The sequence below is a fragment of the Schistocerca americana genome, chromosome 2 (assembly GCF_021461395.2).
Source record: "Schistocerca americana isolate TAMUIC-IGC-003095 chromosome 2, iqSchAmer2.1, whole genome shotgun sequence".
Taxonomy (NCBI): Eukaryota; Metazoa; Arthropoda; class Insecta; order Orthoptera; family Acrididae; genus Schistocerca; species Schistocerca americana.
This window is the reverse complement of record NC_060120.1, coordinates 921,773,938-921,799,424: the sequence shown is the minus strand read 5'-3', so window position 1 is coordinate 921,799,424 and position 25,487 is coordinate 921,773,938. Positions and strand designations below refer to the sequence as shown.

Sequence of the window (25,487 nt, the reverse complement as noted above, 5' to 3'; positions counted from 1 at the left end):
GCCCGTTATACAATTGAGTGAAAAGTGCACCTCGATTTATTTACTTTTTCTGTATCTATTACGGGTGACCTGTCTAATTCGTCTCGCTCTCTACGCTATAATAACATAAATATGATATCAAAAACGGAAACGTTGAACAGTAGCACTGTGCCTGTTCACTTGCTGAAATGTTGCTCGTCTGCAAGGTTGATAGTTGCTTCGTCGAGACTCCCTGTTTGCTTAATGTCGTCCGATATCTACCACTTGCTAACTAAGGAACGGAGACATCAATAAATGTTTTTCATAATGTACATGGAAAGTTATACAGTTTTGTTGTAGTAATTAGCAAGAAACGCTATTTTGCGTGCTGCACATGACTGTTTATTACCTACTTTCGCCTTTTCACGTGGGTGATTTTTCGTTTTCACGTATTCATGTATTCATTTCTAGATTTCAAACGGATCACACAAATATCTTATAAAAAATAAAAATGCACTTACAGTAAAACATCTGATTCATTTCTTGAAGATGGTGTAGTTTTCCCACATGAAGGAAACTGGTTGAAAGTCGCTCTTTCCCGTGTAGAGTCGAGTCACTGCAATTTCCAAACGTAGTATTGAGTCAACTGTCATAATCGACGTCTACTGTGTCAGTAGTTTTGTATGTGGAGCGAGAGTCCCCGATTTGTTGTTTCTACTTGTTTTCCGTGCGTGTGTGTGAGTGCGTGCGTGTGTGTGTCTATATGTGTGGGTGGACTGTGTGCGCGTTTGCATGTACTTGCTTATACACTCCTGGAAATTGAAATAAGAACACCGTGAATTCATTGCCCCAGGAAGGGGAAACTTTATTGACACATTCCTGGGGTCAGATACATCACATGATCACACTGACAGAACCACAGGCACATAGACACAGGCAACAGAGCATGTACAATGTCGGCACTAGTACAGTGTATATCCACCTTTCGCAGCAATGCAGGCTGCTATTCTCCCATGGAGACGATCGTAGAGATGCTGGATGTAGTCCTGTGGAACGGCTTGCCATGCCATTTCCACCTGGCGCCTCAGTTGGACCAGCGTTCGTGCTGGACGTGCAGACCGCGTGAGACGACGCTTCATCCAGTCCCAAACATGCTCAGTGGGGGACAGATCCGGAGATCTTGCTGGCCAGGGTAGTTGACTTACACCTTCTAGAGCACGTTGGGTGGCACGGGATACATGCGGACGTGCATTGTCCTGTTGGAACAGCAAGTTCCCTTGCCGGTCTAGGAATGGTAGAACGATGGGTTCGATGACGGTTTGGATGTACCGTGCACTATTCAGTGTCCCCTCGACGATCACCAGTGGTGTACGGCCAGTGTAGGAGATCGCTCCCCACACCATGATGCCGGGTGTTGGCCCTGTGTGCCTCGGTCGTATGCAGTCCTGATTGTGGCGCTCACCTGCACGGCGCCAAACACGCATACGACCATCATTGGCACCAAGGCAGAAGCGACTCTCATCGCTGAAGACGACACGTCTCCATTCGTCCCTCCATTCACGCCTGTCGCGACACCACTGGAGGCGGGCTGCACGATGTTGGGGCGTGAGCGGAAGACGGCCTAACGGTGTGCGGGACCGTAGCCCAGCTTCATGGAGACGGTTGCGAATGGTCCTCGCCGATACCCCAGGAGCAGCAGTGTCCCTAATTTGCTGGGAAGTGGCGGTGCGGTCCCCTACGGCACTGCATAGGATCCTACGGTCTTGGCGTGCATCCGTGCGTCGCTGCGGTCCGGTCCCAGGTCGACGGGCACGTGCACCTTCCGCCGATCACTGGCGACAACATCGATGTACTGTGGAGACCTCACGCCCCACGTGTTGAGCAATTCGGCGGTACGTCCACCCGGCCTCCCGCATGCCCACTATACACCCTCGCTCAAAGTCCGTCAACTGCACATACGGTTCACGTCCACGCTGTCGCGGCATGCTACCAGTGTTAAAGACTGCGATGGAGCTCCGTATGCCACGGCAAACTGGCTGACACTGACGGCGGCGGTGCACAAATGCTGCGCAGCTAGCGCCATTCGACGGCCAACACCGCGGTTCCTGGTGTGTCCGCTGTGCCGTGCGTGTGATCATTGCTTGTACAGCCCTCTCGCAGTGTCCGGAGCAAGTATGGTGGGTCTGACACACCGGTGTCAATGTGTTCTTTTTTCCATTTCCAGGAGTGTATATACAAGAGAGATCGAGATTTGTGACCTACATCTACATACATACTCCGCAAGCCACCGTGCGGTACGTGTTGAGGGTGCCCTGTACCACTACTGATCATTTTTTTGCTGTCCCACTCGCAAATAGAGCGAGGGAAAAACTTCCGTAAGAGCGTTACTTTCTCTTATCTTCGTGGTCCTTACGGGAAATGTAGGTACGTTGGTGGCCGCAGAATCGTTCTGCTGTCAGCTTAAAATGTAGTTCTCTATTTTTTCTCGAACAGAACGTCGCTTTCCCTCCAGGAATTCCCATCTCAGTTTCCGATGCATCTCCGTAATACTTGCGATAACAAACCTAGCAGTCCTCCTCTGAATTGCTTCGATTTCTTCTTTTGAACCTGAACAAGTGTGGATCACAAGCACTCGAGCAGAAGTTAACTAAGGGTCCACCAATGTCCTACATGCGTTCTCCTTTACAGACGAACCACACTTTCCCAAAATTGTCCCAATAAACCAGAGTCGATCATTCGCCTTCCCAAGAAGAATGCTTACATGCTCGTTCCGTTTGACATATCTTTGGAACGTTACACCTAAACATTTAACTGACGTGGTTCTGCCAAGTAGCACGCTACTAATGCTGTATCCGAACATTATGGGTTCGTTTTTCTTACTCATCCGCCTTAACATTCTTCTACATTTAGAGCTAGCTGCCATTCGTCATAAAAACTAGAAATTTTGTCTAAGACATTTTACATGCTCCTACAGTCACTCAATGACGACACCTTCCCGCACACCACTGCATAACCAGCAAACAAATTGCTGCTCACACTGTCCGCGAAATTGTTTTCGTACATAGAAGTCAGAACCGTCCTATCACACTTCCCCCGGGCACTCCTGACGTTTTACTTGACTCTGACGAACACTCGCCATAGAGGACACCGTAATGGCTTCTATTACTTAAGTAATCCTCGAGTTACATATCTGCGAACCTATTCCCTATGCTCGTACTTCCGTCGACAGTCTTCAGTGAGTCGCAGTATCAACTGCTTTTCGGAAATCTTGGGATATGGAACATGCCTGTTGCCCTTCTTTCGTATTTCCTATTGAACAAATGACACTCCACAAATCGAAAACGGCATTTAAAAATTACTTGAAAAGTGCGCCTTTCAATCTGTTTTTCACAGGAGAGGTGGGAAGAGGGGGAGGAATTGTATGAAAAATGTTACAAAGGCAAAAGTCGCATGGGTGTATAAACAAAAATTCGTATGCAGCATGCAAAAAGGCATACGACTATATACGAGGGGCGTTCAGTGAGTAATGCAACATAGTTTCCCTGAAAGCATATTGGTTCTATTCAAGATTCCAGCACACTATACCATCCCTCACTCCTTTGGCTACAACACGTTCAGTGGGACGGTGTAGCTGGTCGACGTCGGAGCGAACGTCTTGTTGCATCAACAACCTCCCCATCACCCATGTTCTGCTTCCCGCGGAGTGCTTTCATCATTGGGCCAAACAGATGGAATTCGAAATATGCGAGATCCGGGCTGAAGGCTGGGTAAAGAATAACAGTACTGTGAACTACTGTGAGCTGCTCTCGGGCGCGCAGATTTCTGTGAAGCCTTGCGTTGTTATGGATAGGGAGAAGTCGGTTTACATTTTTGTGGTGACGAACACGTCGTTTCTTCAGTTTTCTGAGGATAGTTGATCGTCGCACCATGACGGAGGACACGAAACAGAATAATCGTTCAGAGTCCCAGAAAACCGTCACCATGACTTTACCCGTTGAGGCTGCGGCTGTGAACATTTTTTCAGAGAAGACATGGTGATGCGCCACTCCATGGATTAACGTTTTGTTTCCGGTTCGAAGTGATGAACCCACGTTTCAACGCTTGTGACAATGTTCAACAAAAATTGTCACGATCAGCGTCATAACGGTCAAGCAGTTCCACACAGACGGTCCTTTCGTGCTCTTTATGGTATTCCGTTAGGAGGAGAGGAATCCAACGGGAACATACCTTTGAGTATCGCAACAAGTGGACTACTAACAGAGACGTCTAGTTGAGGAGCGAGATATTTGACTGTAATTCTTTCGAAAACATCGAATGAGTGCTCGCACATTCCAAAATTGCAGGAGTCAGCGGTGTGCTGCCGACTGGGACGTGCGAGACCTGACAGGCTTGAAATACCTCGTTGCGATTGTAATATTGTGCCCTCCCCCCGAAGTAATAAAATACTATTTTCCTTTACTATCGAAATATCAAGAGTTAAAGATATAATCTAACCACTGAGTCAATGAACTGCGCTGCAAGTCAGCATAATGAGAACGGCGTAATATTATCATGTGTATTTTGTTCTATATAAGAATGCGCGTTCGTCTTTTCTCTCTCTTCTCCTCTTCTTCTTTAGTCGCGCGCCTTTCCGACAGCATCTTACGCTATCAGACTCTTATTTTCTTCCATTTTGTTCAAATGAACTGAAATTGTATTCCTGTTAGGAATTTGTTTAATTGTGCCATTATTATAGTCAATTCCGATTACTGATATGACTTTACTATGAATACTTTTTTTTCTTTCGCTCCAGAGTTGGGCTAATATTATTGTAATTTCTACGTATTTCTCCGGAATACGGCAAAAAATTCCTTGTTATGTTCAAAACTGTGAGATTAATGCACGAGATGTCACATGTCTGTATAAAAATCTTCTTTTGTTAAATAATAATTGTTTAATTTGGCATTTCTGCTTCATTTCACAGTAACGATAATCAATCCCCAATTTATAGCCGGCCTGGGTGGCCGAGCGTTTCTAGTCGCTACAGTCTGGAACCGCGCGACCACTACGGTCGCAGGTTCGAATCCTGTCTGGGGCATGGATATGTGTGATGTCCGTAGGTTAGTTAGGTTTAAGTAGTTCTAAGTTCTTGGGGACTGATGACCTCAGAAGTTAAGTCCCATAGTGCTCAGAGCCATTTGCCAACCCAGTTTATAAATGCTACAGATTTTGCTTTACTACATTTTTTCTTACATTGCCAATGCGATACCCACAAAATTAAACTATTCTGAGTTTTCACGCGAGCCGAGAAGACACTTAGTAATTTCCCTGAGATCACAGAAACCCAAATTAAACGTTTTTCAGCACGCCACGAGTCTACCGACCTTCACTTCAAACAATAAAAAAGGTAAAAAAGGAAGGTAAGAAAGGAACAGTATTAACTAAGGAGTGAGGTGATTTTTTTACGTAGTTGATAATAACAAGTGCAGTTTCGAAAAAAATAAATATTATAGAGACTAAGAAAGTGATGTGTGTGTGCGTGTGAAATATTTAGGTTCATTTTGGTTTTCATTTAGTAGATTTACTTTTGATTGTTTATTTATTTAATTATTACCGAGTATGATCATTATTATTATTATATTTAGCGCTCAAAACGATGGTCGCTACGTATGAATAAGTGTATGTAAAAATTTAAATTCCGACTTCTAATATAAAACTTTTTTTTCTATTACATATAACCATACGAGGTACTGTACCACGACGTGGAAATGGTCAACCAATCAATTTTACGGCAAATTGTACAGCTGTGAGGTAAAAACTGAATCAAATTAATTTTTCTGCTCTGTCAAGACAGTAGTTTTCGTCTATAGCATTTTTTCTCTTTGATTCTCTACAAAAGTAAAATCGTAGTTAGTTGTACCCTAGTTTAGCTCAGTGATTTTGGAAGGGTGTGTTAAGAAAATTCCATTTTGTAAAAATCGACGTAAGATTGTTTTTTCGCTTGAAGATAGAGAACACAAAATGGCCTTTTTGGGCGCTCAATGCTAAAAGAGCATCGCAGTTAGGAAAATTATTTATTGTATTAACATTATTTACTGATATATGTATATGTTACTGTTAAATGTTAATATTCGTGTCGAATTTTTCCCAATTTTTCGAAATTTCATATTTTGGTCAAAGTCGGATTAAAGAGAGAATTTACCAACTGAAACCATGGCTTCACCATCATATTTCGAAAATGAAGCGGTAAATCTAAATGAATCACTCATACATTTCTCTGCAAATGAGTTAGAAAATCAAACCCCGGACTTGAACACGTCCACCGCGAATTCGGAGATCGTACAAAATAACGAAAATGTTATGTACAGAAGGGTCCAGAAAAATGTACACACTCTTTGATAGTCAACATCAGACACACCGTTACAGATCTTGCACCGGGGGTCGTCCGACCACTGCAATTAATGAAACTGCAGCGGGTACGGGTCAATTTAATGGGATGACGGAAGACAGTATTGCGCTTGACCCGCTTACTGATTTCCTGAAAAAGTTGGAATTACGCGACAAAGAGTTAAAAAATGAAATAAAAACAGAATTAGCCAACATCAGGTCCGAGCTAATGAATATCGAGCAAGCTTACGCACCAATCTTGGACCAAGTCAGTAAACTGGACATGGATGTTGAAAATTCAAAAATCTCGCATTCCACAATAAAATCGGATGTGGAAGAGTTAACATGTGACGTTACAAATCTCAAAATAAATAATCAAAAGATCTTAGATGAACAGCTAGAATCTCACAAAAAGGAAATAAATATTTGAAAATCCAATTGGATAACCACTAAAGAGACGGAACTTGATACAAAGATTAATGTTGTCGTCGACAACGCTGTTCAGCGCGTACGGGAAGAAATGTGTTGAAAGCCGTACAAGCGAATTCAGACGCCGCGCACAATTAGCGAGACGGGCAAAAGAACCAAAAGAAGAAATGCCTATGTGGACTCGGGAAATAAACGCTCGCGTTCGTAATTTGAAGAAAGCCGTTTCGACGGACAGCAGAACGGAAATGAATTTTCCTATGCAACCGCCGAATGATGACAATGCACGAAAAACGACATTCGGCAACGAAAAAAAATTCCAAGCACCCGACTTGTCGCCAACAAAATCTAATCACGAAGACGAACGTTGCATGGGGGCTTAATTATTTATAATGAAAATATTTTTTGTAGCTGTATGTCCGCTTACGCAGTATCTCGTAAACGGTTGGCCCTGACTAGTATTATTACGCTATCTGACTGCAAAGAACAACAACAAAGAATGAAATGAAATTTTTCGTAAACACAGTTAATTAAGTAAGTCCCCAGCAACTATAAAACCTACTAAACCAAAGCACAAGTATAACTGTTCTGTATGTGGAAGTATGACTCAACGCACATCTGGCACGGTTCTTCTTCAACAAGACAAGAATTTTTAAATACCAATTTTACTGACGTGATAAAAGAAAATTACAAATACTACAATTGCGTAAGGAAAGCAGAATTAACCTCTAATACAAGAACACACGCCAGATGCTTGTTGACTGAACCTGTAATGACGCATTATTTAGGATACTGAAATAAAAAGAAACGGAATTTATTACCTCATTTATATTGATGAAAATCACTCTAATCCTTACATTACATGTCACACCGACTCTCTACTATCACATTTCAACCAGAACTCTCCAATATCACATCTCAGCAAGCACTGCCTAATCGCACATCTCAACAAACACTCTCTGCTACAACATTTCAGCACAAACTACCCCGAGTCCTCGACAGGCACTGACTTCTACGAGTTCTCTCCAAGCACTGACTACTACGAGCTCTCAACAGGCACTGACTACTACGAGTTCTCTCCAAGCACAGTGGAGGCGGCTTAATAATACTCTTTGGCGCAATCTCTGGCGCAGTGGCTCAGTGTAGCCACCTTTCAACGTATAATGAGTTCAGCGAAGATTGGGCAAAGTTTCCTCAAGCATCGCCATTTTCATACATTTTCCGAGGACAAGACGTCCATCCATCCAATTGTATTTATACGCGCCTTCAAAAATATCTTACCCAAATACTGGTCAGAATATCAAAAAATTCAGTTCGTGATGTCACGCGTCACCGGTGACGCAGCCTTATGGGCTAGCGAAACCGCTGAATCATGCAATTCGCTTGCTGAATTCGAGAGAGCTTTCCTCGCAAAATATTGGTCTGCAGGAATCCAAGAACGTGTGCGCAAAGAAGTATATACCCCGGAACTGTATAATCCGAAAAAGGGGAGCTTGTGCAAATATTTTGAACGATACATTGCGAAAACGAGATATTGGTCTGAGCCTATCTCACACAAAGATGTACTACCTTAGGGAAAAATTAATAAATGTACCAGACGAAGATTTGGAGCATTTCCTTTCGGTGATCGACTCCTTAGATCTAATCCAATAAGACACAAAGTCTTACCAAGCATTCACGAATAACTGCAACGGCTGTCACAGTATTGATAATCCGAACAGTAATGAACAGACGCTCAGTCCGGAACCGCGCGACCGCTACGGTCGCAGGTTCGAATCCTGCCTCAGGCATGGATGTGTGTGATGTCCTTAGGTTAGTTAGGTTTAAGTAGTTCTAAGCTCTAGGGGACTGATGAGCACAGATGTTAAGTCCCATAGTGCTCAGAGCCATTTGAACCAGTAATGAACAGAGTAAACGCAACCAGCACAGAAAAGGTCAATACGACAAAGTGAATATGCCTCATTACAACAATAATCCGAACCATGCTTGCGAATATCGGTTACGTAGTCAATAAATGGAATTAAGGCAACGGTAACACGGGAAACGGCACGAGCCATAAGCGCAAATTCGTAGACAGAAATAATTACCATGACGCTTACCACGACAAAAGGACACCGTGGAAAAAGCCGAATGGCAATCAATGGGGTAACAGCAACAGTCCTCCGAATAAGCGAAACACAAATAATCGGAACAAGAATAGTAATAACGGCATCAATAGTCAAACCAGCAACCAATTCTATGGTTCGGTAACCAGACACCGAATGTAATGCAAGCGGTACCCGTCATTTCAAACGAGAACGGTCAGAGTCACATTGACAATAACCGTCTTACTACACTTCGAGTACGTGAAGTAGTAGAACAATCCGGCCAGCAGCAACAGTCAAACTAGAGCCGACCGTTCTGAATGGCCTCCCAGGCATAGTCGGATCTATAAGTGGAGGCAACCCCACAATCAACCTGAAAGCGCTACGTTACAACGACGGTGCTGACATCAGGGACGAATTATTAGAAGAAGCTAATGTCTGTAAACATGACGATGAATACATGGTGCAAGCTGCAATTATGGTCACTACTAACGGTGTTAGTGTGGAAGCAATCATTGATACTGGTGCCACTTGTAACGTTCCCTGGCAGCACACACACTATTAATAAAATGAAATGACATTTAATTGTACTATGTACGCCTATGAAGCAATTCGTATGTACTGTAATTATTTAACAAAAAAATATTATTTAATTTTGTATAAAGGACATTCGTTATTATTGTAATATTTTCTGTAATAATATTCTCGATGTATTTATGATTGTAATATTTCAATACTCAGAATGTAATTACGAAGTATGTTAATATCTGTGATAAAAAAAATGTAAAATACAGCCACAGAGGAAAATAATGTTGTAAGATTACAAAGAGACATTAACAATCAGCAATAGTATAAATAGGTATACATAATGTGCATTCTTTGTCGTCTTCCTCGAGAACTGAGAGAGAGAGGAACCTGTGACGTAGCATTTTATGAATGAGTAGACTTCTTTTGTCTGTATCTATCTTTAGCCGCCATTAGAGGAGAAATTACAAAGTAATGTAAGTTTAATTATTGTTGTGGTCTAAATACATCATAATTTATCAAAATTGTGTATTACTAATGTAAATTAGCTTGCCCATGTCATCTATAACATTTCTTTAAAGAATTTTCAGCATTTTTAGCGATTATCGTTGGTGTTGCTGGGCTATGCCGCGACCGAACAATTTGCAGCGGCGGCACATTTAAAAAATTGTTCCGCTAAAAAAATTAACCAAACCCGTAAATCGGGAGCAGATAAAATTAGCAGTGAATTACGAGATATTTTTCTTTTACAGCGATCCTGAGGCTGACGGAATTTATTACTGGTTTTACATTTGTGCATTCATAGGCGGATAATTAACGTTGAAGTTGTTAATCTGTTGGTTCTTTCAATTTCTAAAGCAAATAACTTAAACGTATAGTGAAATGTGTTTTGTCAATGATAATTAAACGTTCAGGTCGGCTTGGCAAAAATTTAACCATTTTATGCTAACAGACAGTCTTGTGTTCCATAGCTAACGCCGGGAAAGAATTCAGTAAATATTAAAAAAAAAAACACTGCATTTAGAGAATGTGTGCCAAGGCCGAACTACGTAAAAGATTTAATTTATATAATTTTCAACTAAATGTTCTTAATCAGTTAGTATGAATTTATCAGCATGAGAGGGTTGCTAAGGTTCACGTAATTTTAAATGTGCTTAATTCTGTCTAAATGAATTTTTATTACCACACGTAAATAAGGGGTTCTACAACAAAGTTCGTACTGAAAGAGCAAATAACAAAAATATTTAAAGCAACATTTCTTCCCCCAACATTTTCAAATCCATTTATTTCATTTCTTTTACATAATAAATAAATATATAATTATTTTCTTTTTTTTATTTCATCGAACACTATAAGTGCCATAAATCAGACCTTGTTCGACCAAATTAACCGCTTAAAGAGATTACATATATTGTCCGTGCAAAATTGCCGAGTTTCTGACGCATTAAACGCTGCCACACAGGTAGTTAAGCAACAGGTGCAGGTCGATCTCTGTGTAGAAGACGAGTAACTTACGTGCCACTTCTTATTAATTAAAAATTTATCGGTTCCTTGCGTCCTGGGATGGGATTTTATACGCGGTAGAAATGCATAGATTGAGCTACCTACGTGAAGATGCGTGGTTACAAACAAAGGCAAAAGAATTGCACTACGGTTAATTAGGACTCCAAACGCACATAATAGATACTGCCGTAATGCTATTGTTAAATTGGTAGGTCCAAGAATACTCCACATTTCTAAGGATTTCGAGACGTCAGAATCTCTGCACTCGAAAATTATTGACGCAGCAGCACCTGACAATTCAGCATCAATTGTAGCAAAAGTATCAGAGTCGATCTATCTAAACCAAACACAGAAGGAAGAACTCGCAAATCTCGTCGAAGATTATATGCCTATATTTGATAGTAAACTTGGCAGCCGGCGGAGTGGCCGAGCGTTCTAGGCGCTACAGTCTGGAACCGCACGACCGCTACGGTCGCAGGTTCGAATCCTGCCGCGGGCATGGATGTGTGTGATGTCCTTAGGTTAGTTAGGTTTAAGTAGGTCTAAGTTCTAGAGGACTGATGACCTCAGAAGTTAAGTCCCATAGTGTTCAGAGCCATTTGAACCATTTGAAACTTGGCATCATAAAGAACTTTGTGTATAACATGGAGGTTGCCCCACACAAAACATTTTGTAAGACATCATATGCCGTGCCGTAGAGAAGCTATCTATTGAAGACACCGTTCAGTGACAACCAGATAGATTTCAAAAAGTATTATGAATGATCAAATGTTAGTAAACAAAGTGCTACTTACTTGAAGTAATGACCTTTGTTACACGTGTACCAGTATTTGTATGTAAAAACTGCACTGTGTATCTAACTTGTATATAAATTTCATGACGTATATATAGATAATGTGAATCTCTTTCTTTCAGTATTTAGCTCGTAAATTTTTCCTTTTGGATTAGTTAAGTAAATAACTTCATTCAATAATGAAAGATAACTTTTTCAAAAAGAACTTTTTCAAATGTTATTGCTTTAATGGATATGCATAATTAGTCTTGACAGGAATGTAGTTAGAGAAACCTTTTAGACTTTCTTTGCAAAGTCAATGAGTAAACTCAAACGTTGAATCACTTGATGAGTAGTAAATTTCATTTTTCCAATTATTTATGAAATAATTTCGATTTTTGTGCTATGTGTTATTTGCAATGTGTATATAGAAGTCTAAGATAGTCAGCCTCCAGAGAATCAAAGGTGTTACCTTGCTTAAACCATTAGATTATACATCCTTCTGATGTATACGTGATAGCCTTTTTTGCTCATTTTCGTTGCAATTTTAATTTCGTAAATATGAATTAAAATCGCGAGATTTTCTCTACTTAACGGAGCAACGAATGTCATTTGAATGAGAAAGGAAGATATGCTTTCTTTCCTGTGAATATGTAAATGGTAACGAGTAACTGAATTTTGAGTAATGTATATTTCTAATTTCATTGTAATCTTTATGGACAGTGATGATGATCTTCTGATCAGTGACTGTTACTGTGAAATCCATTATATGAACCTCCAACGCGAGTATAGCTAAGAGTACGCAGCAGTGAACTCTCACAGACCTGTGTTTCAAAGAATGCTTTGACATTGTACCTTTAAAATTTACCCAAAGTGAATAGGTTGATTGAGAATTTTAAAATAAAGCGTCATCGTATTTTTCACTGAACAATGTTGTGATTTACTGGACAATACATAATAACAAAGGTTGCCACAACGAACTGTGTGTAAAAATAATCCTACTTAATGAGCAGTGGTACCACGTCAAGTTTTGTGTGGCGATTTTTCTCCAAGATATGACAATTGGTGACATTTCCACATACATTACTGCGTGCGAACTGTGTGAAGTGCTTCATTCAGTGACCATAAACTGCAACCAGTCATAAGGTGACTTCTGAATTTTGTGCTTTACGGCCACAAAACTGAAAAACAAGTGTGATCAAAAGGACAGAATCCGCCCGGGAACTGCAAATTTGATCTAGTTGTTGAAGACTATGTTTTGTGTGTGTAGTCGGAACATTGAGTCAACGTTCTTGCTTTGGCATGAACATTTACTCGCCAGCCGCAGCTAGCGTCGCCTGAACAATTATTGAAAAGGTTTACGCAGCATTGTACGGAGCCTACTCATGTTTGCCGAACCGTCTTCGCGCGCAACGGCTATCAATCCCGCTCCGCGCTCTGTGAAGTGTTATAGATGAACAGCAAAATTCAGGACTTAGTACCTGTCTTATAACACAACTTACCTTACAGGGCGATAAGCTAGCGTCTACAAATACAACTATTGCAACATGTACTTGGTTTTTTTCATGACCACCTGCAACGAGCTGCTCCCCATCCATAACGGGCCGCGCTCCAAAGATATGCAAGTGATCGTGTTCGAGAGGAAGAAAGGATGAAAGTGGCAGCCAGCAGCCGTCGGTGAACCACAGCAGGTCCATCCGGACCTAATACTCACGTACGGCAGGGCGAGAACTCGCCATCCACCGTTCCATTGCGACGATATTTTTTCGTCACCTCAACCAACGCTTCAGTCAAGTCATTCGTCATTCCACCACGTGAAGATTTAAATAGAAAGCTCTTATGAAACATAACCACAAAACATAACGCTACACACACAGTAAAGTTCTAAAGTATACTTTGATTGAAATCTGGTTAATTCACAGTAACACAAATTTTAATGCAACCGTATTGTAAAATATTTAAGATTTTTACTGTTACAATTTATGATGTGTTGTCTAATCATAATCCAGAGTAACATCCTTTCCGGTACCAATATGACGTTAATAGGAAAAAAGGTATATTTATTGTTCTTTAACAATGTAATCAATTGAGATTTGAGTTGAAATATTTAAGGATTCATAAGATATCAGCGTAGTCGAACACCAGTTCAATGAATTGACTTTAAATATTTACTACCTGGTAATATTCTATAAAAGTATAACTTCCAAATAGTGCAACCTAAAAAGGTAGTGAAAGTTAATGTAAAAGGAATTTTACTGAAAACTTAATAATACTGCAATATATAAGTATTATTTGAAATTATCATAAAGACCTGATTGTAATGTAACTAGTAGACCTGCGCGGTTTTTTTAACGGTTTTGTTTTTCCCGGACCCTCCACTGCCAAATGGGTGAGCCAGTTGAAATTTAACAAAACCATAGTCCAAAAGTAAGTGTGCACACGTCAGTGATAAAAAGCCATTGGAAGCTAAACAATGAACATTGTAAAGGGAATGAAACCCTATGATCAATTGAAATAACTGATACATGTGCATGACTAATCAGAGGATCTATTGTTATCAAAGTTCGACGAGAATTTTAAAATATTGTTAATAGTTTTTATATTCCCGTCCAGGGGGCGATGCAATATTGTTCCCTGCCCGTGACGTAATAACATACTGTTTTCCTTTTCTATCGAAATACCAAGAGTTAAAGATTTAATTTAACTACTGAGTCAATAAACTGCGCTGCAAGTCAGCGAATATGTACGCCCAGGATAATGAGAGCGGCGTAACATTATCATCTGTATTTTGTTCTATATAAGAATGCGCGCTCGTCTTTTTCTCTCTGTTCCCCTCTGCCATTATTATCGCCAATTGCGATTACTGATATGACTTTTCTATAAATACTTTTTTCTTTCGCTCCAAAGTCGGGCTAAGATTATTGTAATTTCTACGTATTTCGTCGGAATACGGCAAAAAAATCCTTTTTTATGTTCAAAACTGTGAGATCAATGCACGAGATGTCAGGTGTATGTATAAAAAGCTTCTTTCGTTAAATAATAATTGTTTAATTTGGCATTTCTGCTTTCATTTCATAGTAACGATCATCAATCCCCAATGTATAAATGTTATAGATTTTGCTTTACTACATTTTTTCTTACGTTGCCAACGCGATACCCACGAAATTAAACTATTCTAATTTTCTCGCGAGCCGAGAAGACAGTTAGCAATTTCCCTGAGATTATAGAAACCCAAACTAAACGTTTTACAGCACGCCACGAGTCTACCGACCTTCACTTCAGACAGTAAAAAAGGTAAAAAAAGAACAGTATTAACTAAGGAGTGAAGTGACCTTTTTTTACGTAGTTGATAATATCGAGTGCAGTTTCGAAAAAAAAAAAATTTCATTACAGATAATAAGAAAGTTATGTGTATGTGGGTGTGAAATATTTAGGTTCATTTTGTTTTTCATTTAGTAGATTTCCTTTTGATTGATTATTTAATTATTATCAATTTTTAATATTATTATACGATGATGACAGGCGCCTCGCCCGACATCTCACCGTGCTTTTGTTCGCTTCCAGGTCTCCGTAGACATTCTGCAAGCTCATACGAATATCTGCGATGCTCTGGTTTTCCAGCAGAAGAAACTCAGTGACAGCTCTCTCGTTGGAGCGCACCTCCTTTACATATGCCATTTTGAAAGCTACGTATGACGCCGCCACCTAGCATAACTTCACGAAACTTTGGTGGGAATATTCCACGATGTCCCACAACAAATTCCGTCTTTTTGAACCGAAATTGTCCTAGAAAAGAATGTGTTGCATTACTTATTGAAGGTCCCTCGTAGATGCTGCGAGAAATGGCCATTACATGAGACTCACTTTTATTATTTGCTTCTGATACTGAGTTTTATTTACTCTAGTGACATTCTCCTATTAATTGTGGATGAGAGTTGATTTCGGTGTCGGCCGGAAACGCAGTTTGCTAGCAGAAGAAGCCCTTGCGCTGCTTCATGATGTCCTCGAGGCGCAGGCGCTCCTTGGAGGTGAGCGGGCTGACCACCTTCTTGGGCTCTGGGTACGAGAAGCAGTTGCAGAAGACCATGTGCAGCCGCACGCCGTCCAGCGCCGTCGACTGCAGCATCTCCATCCTGCGCACCTCCTTGCAGAACTGCTTCCGGTGCTGCTGCTTCATGAAATGGTAACGCTGCCGGCATACTGCGTCGCTGAAAACAATATCAGCACGTTTAGTATCTCCTCCGTTACACCCGTAAACTGTGGCTTCGGAAAAACAGTACACGGTGTAAAGCGTCCTCTTATATTATTATGTTTTGCTATTGTTGTTGTTAGAAAAATCTTTATTCAGTCGGTCGTCGAAATTTTGAAATAAAAGTTATTGAGGATGTCGCGTGATAAATATTTCGCGTGAAGCGCTGTTGCGACACAGGCAAAGATCAATTGTGGAAACTAAGCCACTGAATATTACAAATAATGTTATTGAAGAATATGGCCGACTGACAACATCAAATAAGAGGGCACGTACATTCGCCATTCGCGAATGAGTGGTCAAAAAAAAAAAAAATACTGTTTAGGAAATATAGTTACGCTTGTACACACTCAAATGTATGCGAACATACGAACGGGATAGAGGCACATACATTTTGAGTGTAATCATCCCCCCGTGGCCTGGATAAAAAGAATTACAGTTAAATGCATTTATTCATCTTAGGACGTAATTGCGTGGACTTCAAAATTAAATGAAAAGAAAGACTGCAGGTTCTGAATGTCGCGGCAAATATATTGAAATTGACGGTAGCGGCCACGAAAGGAAAAAGATGAACACATTCACGTACCTCTATTGTTGAGCAGCGTCGTGAAGATCGTCGCATCCATCTAAATTCTCTGCATAAAATTAAAATAACAGTAATAATTTCCCAGAATTTCAGGAGCTGGAACCCATGGTATCACAAAAGACGAAATCGCTCTGCTTCAAAATCACTTACATTATTTAACCCGATTTTATCAGTAAGAAATGGCACAACACGTGTTAACACTAGGACAGGATAACAGCGAAAGGTAACTTATTCTAAAACTAATAAACGAAGAGCTCAAAAAATGTTCAAATGTGTGAAATCTTATGGGACTTAACTGCTAAGGTCATCAGTCCCTAAGCTTACACACTGCTTAACCTAAATTATCCTAAGGACAAACACACACACCCATGCCCGAGGGAGGACTCGAACCTCCGCCGGGATCAGCCGCACAGTCCATGATTGCAACGCCCCAGACCGCTCGGTTAACCCCGCGTGGCAAAACGAAGAGTGTAAAGCTTCTTTTGTTCAGCAAATACTCTACGCATTAATCTCTGGTAGTTGAACTAGTGTCTATATATTCATAAAAAGTTTTTATATACTTCCTTTACAACGGACCCGCGAATCCATTAACACTGATTCATATGTTGATGGTCGTTGACTATAAGGAAGCCCCAATGACAACCGTAGCCATGGAGGCGAGCTACTTCAGGAGGGAACTTGCAAGCCAAACTATCCACAGACGAGAGCCATTAGCGAGATAGTGATAGTCCAAATACACTGTAATACAAAAAAACCCACACACCACGAAGGAATATTCTGAATGGGACGGATAACGTAGGTGTGACGTACACGTTGATGTGTTTTTTTTATCTTTATATTTTGATTAAATTATTATTCTCTTCTGAAGATTCAGAAATCTGTTGTGAGTTTTGCACCACTCCTTGGCGGAAAGAGCAAAGACTTTTCAAAAACTTATGTACTGTATGTCATAGTTTATGTCACCTGAAATAATCGTTTGCAGAAGGCGTAGCGTTCCCAAGATTAAGAACAGAGTTCGCATTGCCACTTAATTTATTTGTGTCGTGATCATGTTCGATCACGACCGGATATGAGACATAGCAACTACGAACAGAGAAACCTAAGGGACCAGACAGAGCTGGAAATTTTCTTTGCTATACTACACCACACATTAAAAGAAATAGGATTTAAATGACAAACAAGGTAAATGGCAATGCGTCTTCTGCCTTAACTACGACGTTTGCCAACATGCAGTCGGTCCCTGGGAGCTGTATGAAAACTACACTCCTGGAAATGGAAAAAAGAACACATTGACACCGGTGTGTCAGACCCACCATACTTGCTCCGGACACTGCGAGAGGGCTGTACAAGCAATGATCACACGCACGGCACAGCGGACACACCAGGAACCGCGGTGTTGGCCGTCGAATAGCGCTAGCTGCGCAGCATTTGTGCACCGCCGCCGTCAGTGTCAGCCAGTTTGCCGTGGCATACGGAGCTCCATCGCAGTCTTTAACACTGGTAGCATGCCGCGACAGCGTGGACGTGAACCGTATGTGCAGTTGACGGACTTTGAGCGAGGGCGTATAGTGGGCATGCGGGAGGCCGGGTGGACGTACCGCCGAATTGCTCAACACGTGGGGCGTGAGGTCTCCACAGTACATCGATGTTGTCGCCAGTGGTCGGCGGAAGGTGCACGTGCCCGTCGACCTGGGACCGGACCGCAGCGACGCACGGATGCACGCCAAGACCGTAGGATCCTACGCAGTGCCGTAGGGGACCGCACCGCCACTTCCCAGCAAATTAGGGACACTGTTGCTCCTGGGGTATCGGCGAGGACCATTCGCAACCGTCTCCATGAAGCTGGGCTACGGTCCCGCACACCGTTAGGCCGTCTTCCGCTCACGCCCCAACATCGTGCAGCCCGCCTCCAGTGGTGTCGCGACAGGCGTGAATGGAGGGACGAATGGAGACGTGTCGTCTTCAGCGATGAGAGTCGCTTCTGCCTTGGTGCCAATGATGGTCGTATGCGTGTTTGGCGCCGTGCAGGTGAGCGCCACAATCAGGACTGCATACGACCGAGGCACACAGGGCCAACACCCGGCATCATGGTGTGGGGAGCGATCTCCTACACTGGCCGTACACCACTGGTGATCGTCGAGGGGACACTGAATAGTGCACGGTACATCCAAACCGTCATCGAACCCATCGTTCTACCATTCCTAGACCGGCAAGGGAACTTGCTGTTCCAACAGGACAATGCACGTCCGCATGTATCCCGTGCCACCCAACGTGCTCTAGAAGGTGTAAGTCAACTACCCTGGCCAGCAAGATCTCCGGATCTGTCCCCCATTGAGCATGTTTGGGACTGGATGAAGCGTCGTCTCACGCGGTCTGCACGTCCAGCACGAACGCTGGTCCAACTGAGGCGCCAGGTGGAAATGGCATGGCAAGCCGTTCCACAGGACTACATCCAGCATCTCTACGATAGTCTCCATGGGAGAATAGCAGCCTGCATTGCTGCGAAAGGTGGATATACACTGTACTAGTGCCGACATTGTGCATGCTCTGTTGCCTGTGTCTATGTGCCTGTGGTTCTGTCAGTGTGATCATGTGATGTATCTGACCCCAGGAATGTGTCAATAAAGTTTCCCCTTCCTGGGACAATGAATTCAGGTGTTCTTATTTCAATTTCCAGGAGTGTATAAGAACACCGTTATTTCTGTTGCCATTAATAGGAGATGCATAGCACAGAAATACTTTAAGTAGTAACCAGACACTACAGCATTTGAGAGCACAATAACCAATTCAGTTATCTTAGTCAGCATTGTTAACAATAGGCTCCGTACATTTCAGTTGTATATCTTGCTGACTGTTTCTCTAAATAAAGTCCTTTAGCATTTTCGACATTTCATCTTAGCTGCACACATAAATTCTTACATAGCACTGCATACTAGTAATATTTTATAATAACTAATTAGTGATTGCGGACCACGCCATATACGCGTCCGCCATCTTTAAAAAATATATCAGGACTGTGGTAACAGCAGAGGATTACAATTCTTCATCTGTCAAAAAACAAGAAACACAAAATATCTATATCGATACAATTTATGAACAATTCGTATTCTGCGCCGTGGCGCGTAAGATATTCTTTGAAATATCAGGTGGTCGCTGCTCACCGACGATCTAAGAAATTTTTACACAAATTGTATCGCATTTATGAGCCTGCATGGTTAGATTATCGAATGTAAGTTTATTTAAGCTATCGAAACAGATACTAATATTACGCGAGATAGCGATAGTCCAAATACACTGTAATACAAAGAACCCACGCGCCACGAAGGAATTTTCTGAATGGGACGGATATCGTAGATGTGGCGTACACGTACAGGCAATCAAATGACTTCAATTTCACAAAAAATGGCTAATTTATTCAAGAGAAAGCGCTCCACTGAGCAAGTCAGTAACGCGTTGGTCCTCTTCTGGCCCTTCTGCAAGCAGTTCTTCTTCTTGGCGTTTACTGACAGATGCTTCATGTCTTCCCGAGGCATATCATGCCAAACTCTGTCCAATTGTCGCGTTAGATACTCAAAATCCAGAGCTGGTTGGAAAGCTGTGCCCATAATGCTCCGAACGTTCTCGATTGAGGAGAGATCGGTGACCTTGCTGGGCAAAGATAGCGTTTTGCAAACATGAAAACGTGCAGTAGAAACTTTAGCCTTGTGCAGCCTGGCATTACCTTACTGAAATGTAAACCGAGGATGGCTTGTAATGAAGGGCAATAAAAGGAAGCGTAGAGTATCGTCGAAGCAACGCTGTGCTGTAAGGGTGCCGTGGACGATAAGCAAAGGGGTCCTGCTATGAATGAAAATAGCAGCCAGGACCATCAAATCCCGGTCGTGGGGCAGTATGGCAGGCGATAGTCGGGTCGGTATCCCACGACTGCCCAGGGCATCTCTTCAATCTCTTCGGCCTGGAATCGTGATTGAAGTTAAATTGTTCTCAGTGATGAGTGCCGCTTTGCACTGAGCCCCAATTACCAGCGAAGACGTGTCTGGAGATACCCTGGACAGCAGTGAGATATCAACCTGATGGCCATCTGCCATACGGCCCGGTAACCAGGAGTGATGCTCTGAGGCGCCATTCCTTTTCATACCAGGAGCATTATGGGCACCGCCCTCCAGCCAGCTCTGGATTCTGACTATCTAACGCGACAATTGGACAGAATTTGGCACGTTATCTCTCGGGAAGACATTCAGAATCTCTGTCAGTCAAAGTCGAGACGGATGCTTGCATAACGCAATGTTGACTTGCTTAATTTGTGAAGCTGTCTCTCTTGAATAAATCATCCAATTTTTGTGAAATTGTAATCATTTGTTTGTCTGTGCATTTACATCACATCTACTGATTTCCGTCCCATTCGGATAATATCTTCGTGGTGCATCTTCTTCTTTTCTCTCTCGCTCTCTCTCTCGCGCGCGCGATTTTTACGGGGTGCGACAACAAAGTAATGAAACTGATTTTCTTTGCAAGATGTGGCAACCCTGCAGACTTGTGTAGGCACAATATCTTTGACCTTGATCTATAAGCTGCTTCTAGACCCAGTGGCACAACGATGTAACTGCTCAGTCGTGAGTTGTGTAGTAATAAGTTAACACGTGTTTGTGTCTGTCGTCACGCAAATGGAACCGCATAATATTGCGCAACAGTATGCCATTTCTTTTTGCGTTAAACTGGGTGAAAACGCGACGACAACTTACGGTAAGCTTCAGAAGAGTTTTGGAGAGGAGGTTATGTCAAGAGATTTTTCGTTGGCATAAAATGTTTAGTGAAGGCAGAACGAATATTGAAGCTGAAGGAAGATGAAGACCGCAGCGGACGACCATTAACCTCATGGACGGATGTCAACTTGGCCAGGGTGCGTGAACTCGTACAATCTGATCGAAGATTATCCGTGAAAATACTTGCAGAAGAACCGAACATCAATCGACAAACGGTTCATCTAATAATACCTGAAGATCTTGGTATGAGAAAGATTTGTGCAAAAATGGTCCCCAAAAATATCACGCCACAACAGCGAGAAACATGGAAAAATGTGGCAGCCGATCTGTTAGAGCAAACGGAAATCAATCCAGAATTGTAGAGACGTGTTATCACTGGTGACGAAAATTGGTTTTTTTCAGTATGATCCAGAGACAAAACGCCAAAGTTCGCAATGGTGGTCAAAGGGATCACACAGACCAAAAGAGCTCGCATGTCAAAGTGAAAAATCAAATGTATGCTCGTGTGCTTCTTTGATTCCAAGGGAACTGTTCATAAAGAGTGGGTGCCTCGTGGACAAAAAGTTAACCAAAATTACTACAAAGAAATTTTAGAAAAACTTCGTAAAAGAGTTCTTCATGTCCGTGCCAACATTGCTGATAATTGGATTCTGCATCACGACAATGCGCCATCCCATACAGCTCTGTCAGTACAACAATTTTTAACCTCAAAACAAATTTCAGTACTACCACAGCCACCTTATTCACCAGCTATCGCTCCGTGCGCCTTCTTTCTATTTCCAACAGTCAAAACGGCGGGCAAGGGACACCATTTTCAAACAACACAAAATGTCCAAAAAGCTGTGACGAGGGTCTTGGAGGATATTACAGAAGATGAGTTCCGGAAATGTTACCATCAATGGCAGAAGCGCTGGAGAAAGTGTGTGCAATCAGAAGGGAACTACTTTGAAGGACACAACACTAAACTTGACTAAAACGGTAAGCAACTTTTCTTTTCACATCAGTCTCATTACTTTATTATCGCACCTCGTAAGTGTAGATTGCGCAATACAATACTACTATTAAAGGATCACTTTTCGAGGCGCAGTAATTGCCTTCCATTGCGATGCAGAAGTTCCAGATTTTGGTGAAGGGTGCCTACAATCTTCCCCTGTAGCGGTGCAGAAGTGTGGCGCCCTGCGACGTCACCCTCGGGTTCAGCGACGCTTCAGACAGCATGGCGTCGATATATGTAAAAAAAAAATGCCAGACGTCAGATATTTGTCTCAGGTGTAAGGTGGGTTAATGACATCACACTGGCTCCAAATTTCACCGAATTTTGCCCAGTGCCACCGTGGACGTTTCGCACGATAGGAAGGCCGTCACACTCCCTCTTACCCGCATTTTACCCCTTCTTTTGACACCTTTCCGATGGATATCAAAACCGTGACATCCAGCATTGAAATCAGGCGGGTGGCCGAGGCAACACGTTGACAGCCCTCCGAATCCGCATCCGTACTAGCAGACCTGAGAGCAGCAGTGTAGCCTACCTGCAGGAGTCTGGGTCTCTCGTCACAGGGTCTTTCTCTGCAGATAAATTTATTACAAGTGCTCAACAAAGGGTGAGCAGATGGCCGTGAAAGTGGTGCCGAACTGGTGGGTATTAAGGGAACCCTTTGCCACTTTATTCGTGCTTGTGTCGATGTCCCGCCCGTCTGTGATCACGCTCAGGAGGGTGTGAAACAGGATAGCTGTAAAAGTATAAGCTGTTTTGAATCCCATTCACATTTTGTTGAATGGCTCTGAATGATCCCTCGTGGTTCCTAAGTGCACACTAGAGCAAAAATTGAGGTCGTACTGTACTCCAAAGGGGTGCGATCACGGTCAGTAGGGTTGCTGGTCTACAACGTCTGACCCCGATGGTGACGTCAAAGGGCGACTTACTTCTGGATCATTACAGAGGAATGTTGTAGGTACTTTGAGCCGAATTTCAGGCTTCTACATTGCAATGGGAGATAACTGTGGAGTTTCGAAAAAGTGATACTTTTAATGTGTTGTGCACTGTACTCTTTAACTCCAAGTTCCACAGCAAGACAGAGTCCCAAACAACGTCTTACCGTAGCATGACCCACGTCAATAGCCGAGGTCACTAACTCACTCCTGCACAGAGGAGTTCGACTCAGGGATAGTCATAGCGGTGGCAGAGGTTTTCAACATAACATCAAGTCGGCAAAGGGAGTAGAGGTAGGTAGATGTTTTATCGTTCTTGATCCCCAAACATTTTGGCGAACTCCTGGATTAAATTGCAAACCCTTCTACAGTGTCTCATGAAGTTAAGGTAAGAGATACTGTTGACGGCGCAACTCTCATCGGAAGACAACGTTAAACTTAATGGCCTCCTAAGTGCTAACCTAGAGGAGTTGTTGCCACAAGGTTACTCCTTTGTCTTTCCCTCGTCGTCATATGACACAAACATGACACCATACTACTCACAGAAGGCCATTACAGTTACCTACGCTCATTAGATATATTTAAGATACACTTCTCACACTCCGCAAGAAAATATGCTATTGAGGAGACAGAAAATATGTTCCGAATAGGCTGCTCGCGCTACTGCTCTCTGTCTGCCAGCCAACGATTTCATAGCCTCTTTCTTTTTTTCTTTTTTATGGTGTGTTGCTGTAGTCTTCATAAGCGCATTCTGGTTGTGGTCCACAACATTAGTCGCTTTCTTTATTGGGACTCATTCACCAATGAGTTCGTCCTTATTTTCACTGCCAGCAGTAGGTTGGCAATGGGAGCTGAGATGGTGGTGTAAATTATCTAGACTTCACGCTGGTGTCCAGGATTAAACTGAATCTCTCTTCACAGTGTCTCACAGAATGAGGGCTTGTGACACTGTTGATGACGATCCATTCATTGTAAGGGAACGTTTGGTTCGGTTGGCCCCCCAATGATGCAGTTCAGAACGAATAGGTCATATGGCGGCATCAGGTTTCATCGGTTCCTTTCCCTTATCATGACACTACACCGTACTATACACACACCCATTACAATTTGTTTTTTGTTTTTTGTTTTAGGGCGCAAAAACAACTAGAGTCATACGCGCCCATGTCAGAACTGCAGAACATGAAGACAAAGAGAGGAGTTAAAGACGATTACATGATAATCCCAATGGAGGGAATAGAAGACAGCTAAAAACAGGGACATGGAGAAAGGTCTATAAAATACGCCTAGAGAAACGGAGGTCCTGAACTAAAGATTAAATGTCCTTCGACATATCGCTGCGATGGATAAAAAGTAAGGCCGGCCGCAGTGGCCGAGCGGTTCTAGGCGCTTCAGTCCGGAACCGCGTTGCTGCTACGGTCGCAGGTTCGAATCGTGTCTCGGATATGGGTGTGCGTGATGTGCTTAGGTTAGTTACGTTTAAGTAGTTCTAACAAGGGAACCTCCACATCGCACCCCCCTCAGATTTAGTTATAAGTTGGCACAGTGGATAAACCTTGAAAAACTGAACACAGATCAATCGAGAAAACAGGAAGAAGTTGTGTGGAACTATGAAAAAATAAGCAAAATATACAAACTGAGTAGTCCATGCACAAGACAGGCAACATCAAGAAGAGTATGAGCTCAGAAGCGCCTTGGTCCCGTGGTTAGCGTGAGCAGCTGCGAAGCCAGAGGTCCTCCGTTCAAGTTTTCCCTCGAGTGAAAAGTTTTGTTTCTTTAATTTATAAGTTATGATCTGTCCGTTCATTGACGTCTCTGTTCACTGTGATAAGTTTAGTGTCTGTGTTTTGTGACGGCACCGCAAAACCGTACGATTAGTATACGAAAGGACGTGCCTCTCCAATGGGAACCGAAGACATTTGATCGCAAGGTCATAGGTCAACCGATTCCTCCACAAGAAAACACGTCTGATATATTCTATACGACACTGGTGACGGCATGTGCGTCACATGACAGGAATATGTTGTCGACCCAATTAACTTGTACACTTAGCGAATGGGTAAAAATATTCTTCTACCTTGCCCGATTTAGGTTTTCTTGTGAATGTGATAATCACTCCCAAAAAAGTGATGAAAACATAAGAGTTTGTCACATAAAATGCAACAAATGAATGCAACAGTTTCACAGTCGCGCAGTTTTCCCTGTGCTCTGTCAAAACATATGTTTTTAACGTTTTCAAATTTTTCCGTGAACAGAGACGTCAATGAACGAACGAACAGATCATAACTTTGCGAAAATAAAGAAAGAAAACTTTTAGCTCGAGAGAAGA

General features: G+C 42.4%; 1 protein-coding gene across 1 annotated transcript in view; it reads right to left on the bottom strand.

The window, feature by feature from the left end:
* Nucleotides 1–15,566: 15,566 nt before the first annotated feature.
* Nucleotides 15,567–25,487, bottom strand: part of LOC124594549 — a 28,921-nt gene continuing 19,000 nt past the window's right edge. The window contains exon 2 of the mRNA XM_047132921.1: nucleotides 15,567–15,842. Within this exon, the coding sequence (XP_046988877.1) occupies nucleotides 15,602–15,842 (241 nt within the window). The 3' untranslated portion in view covers nucleotides 15,567–15,601. The remainder of the gene's footprint in view (nucleotides 15,843–25,487) is intronic.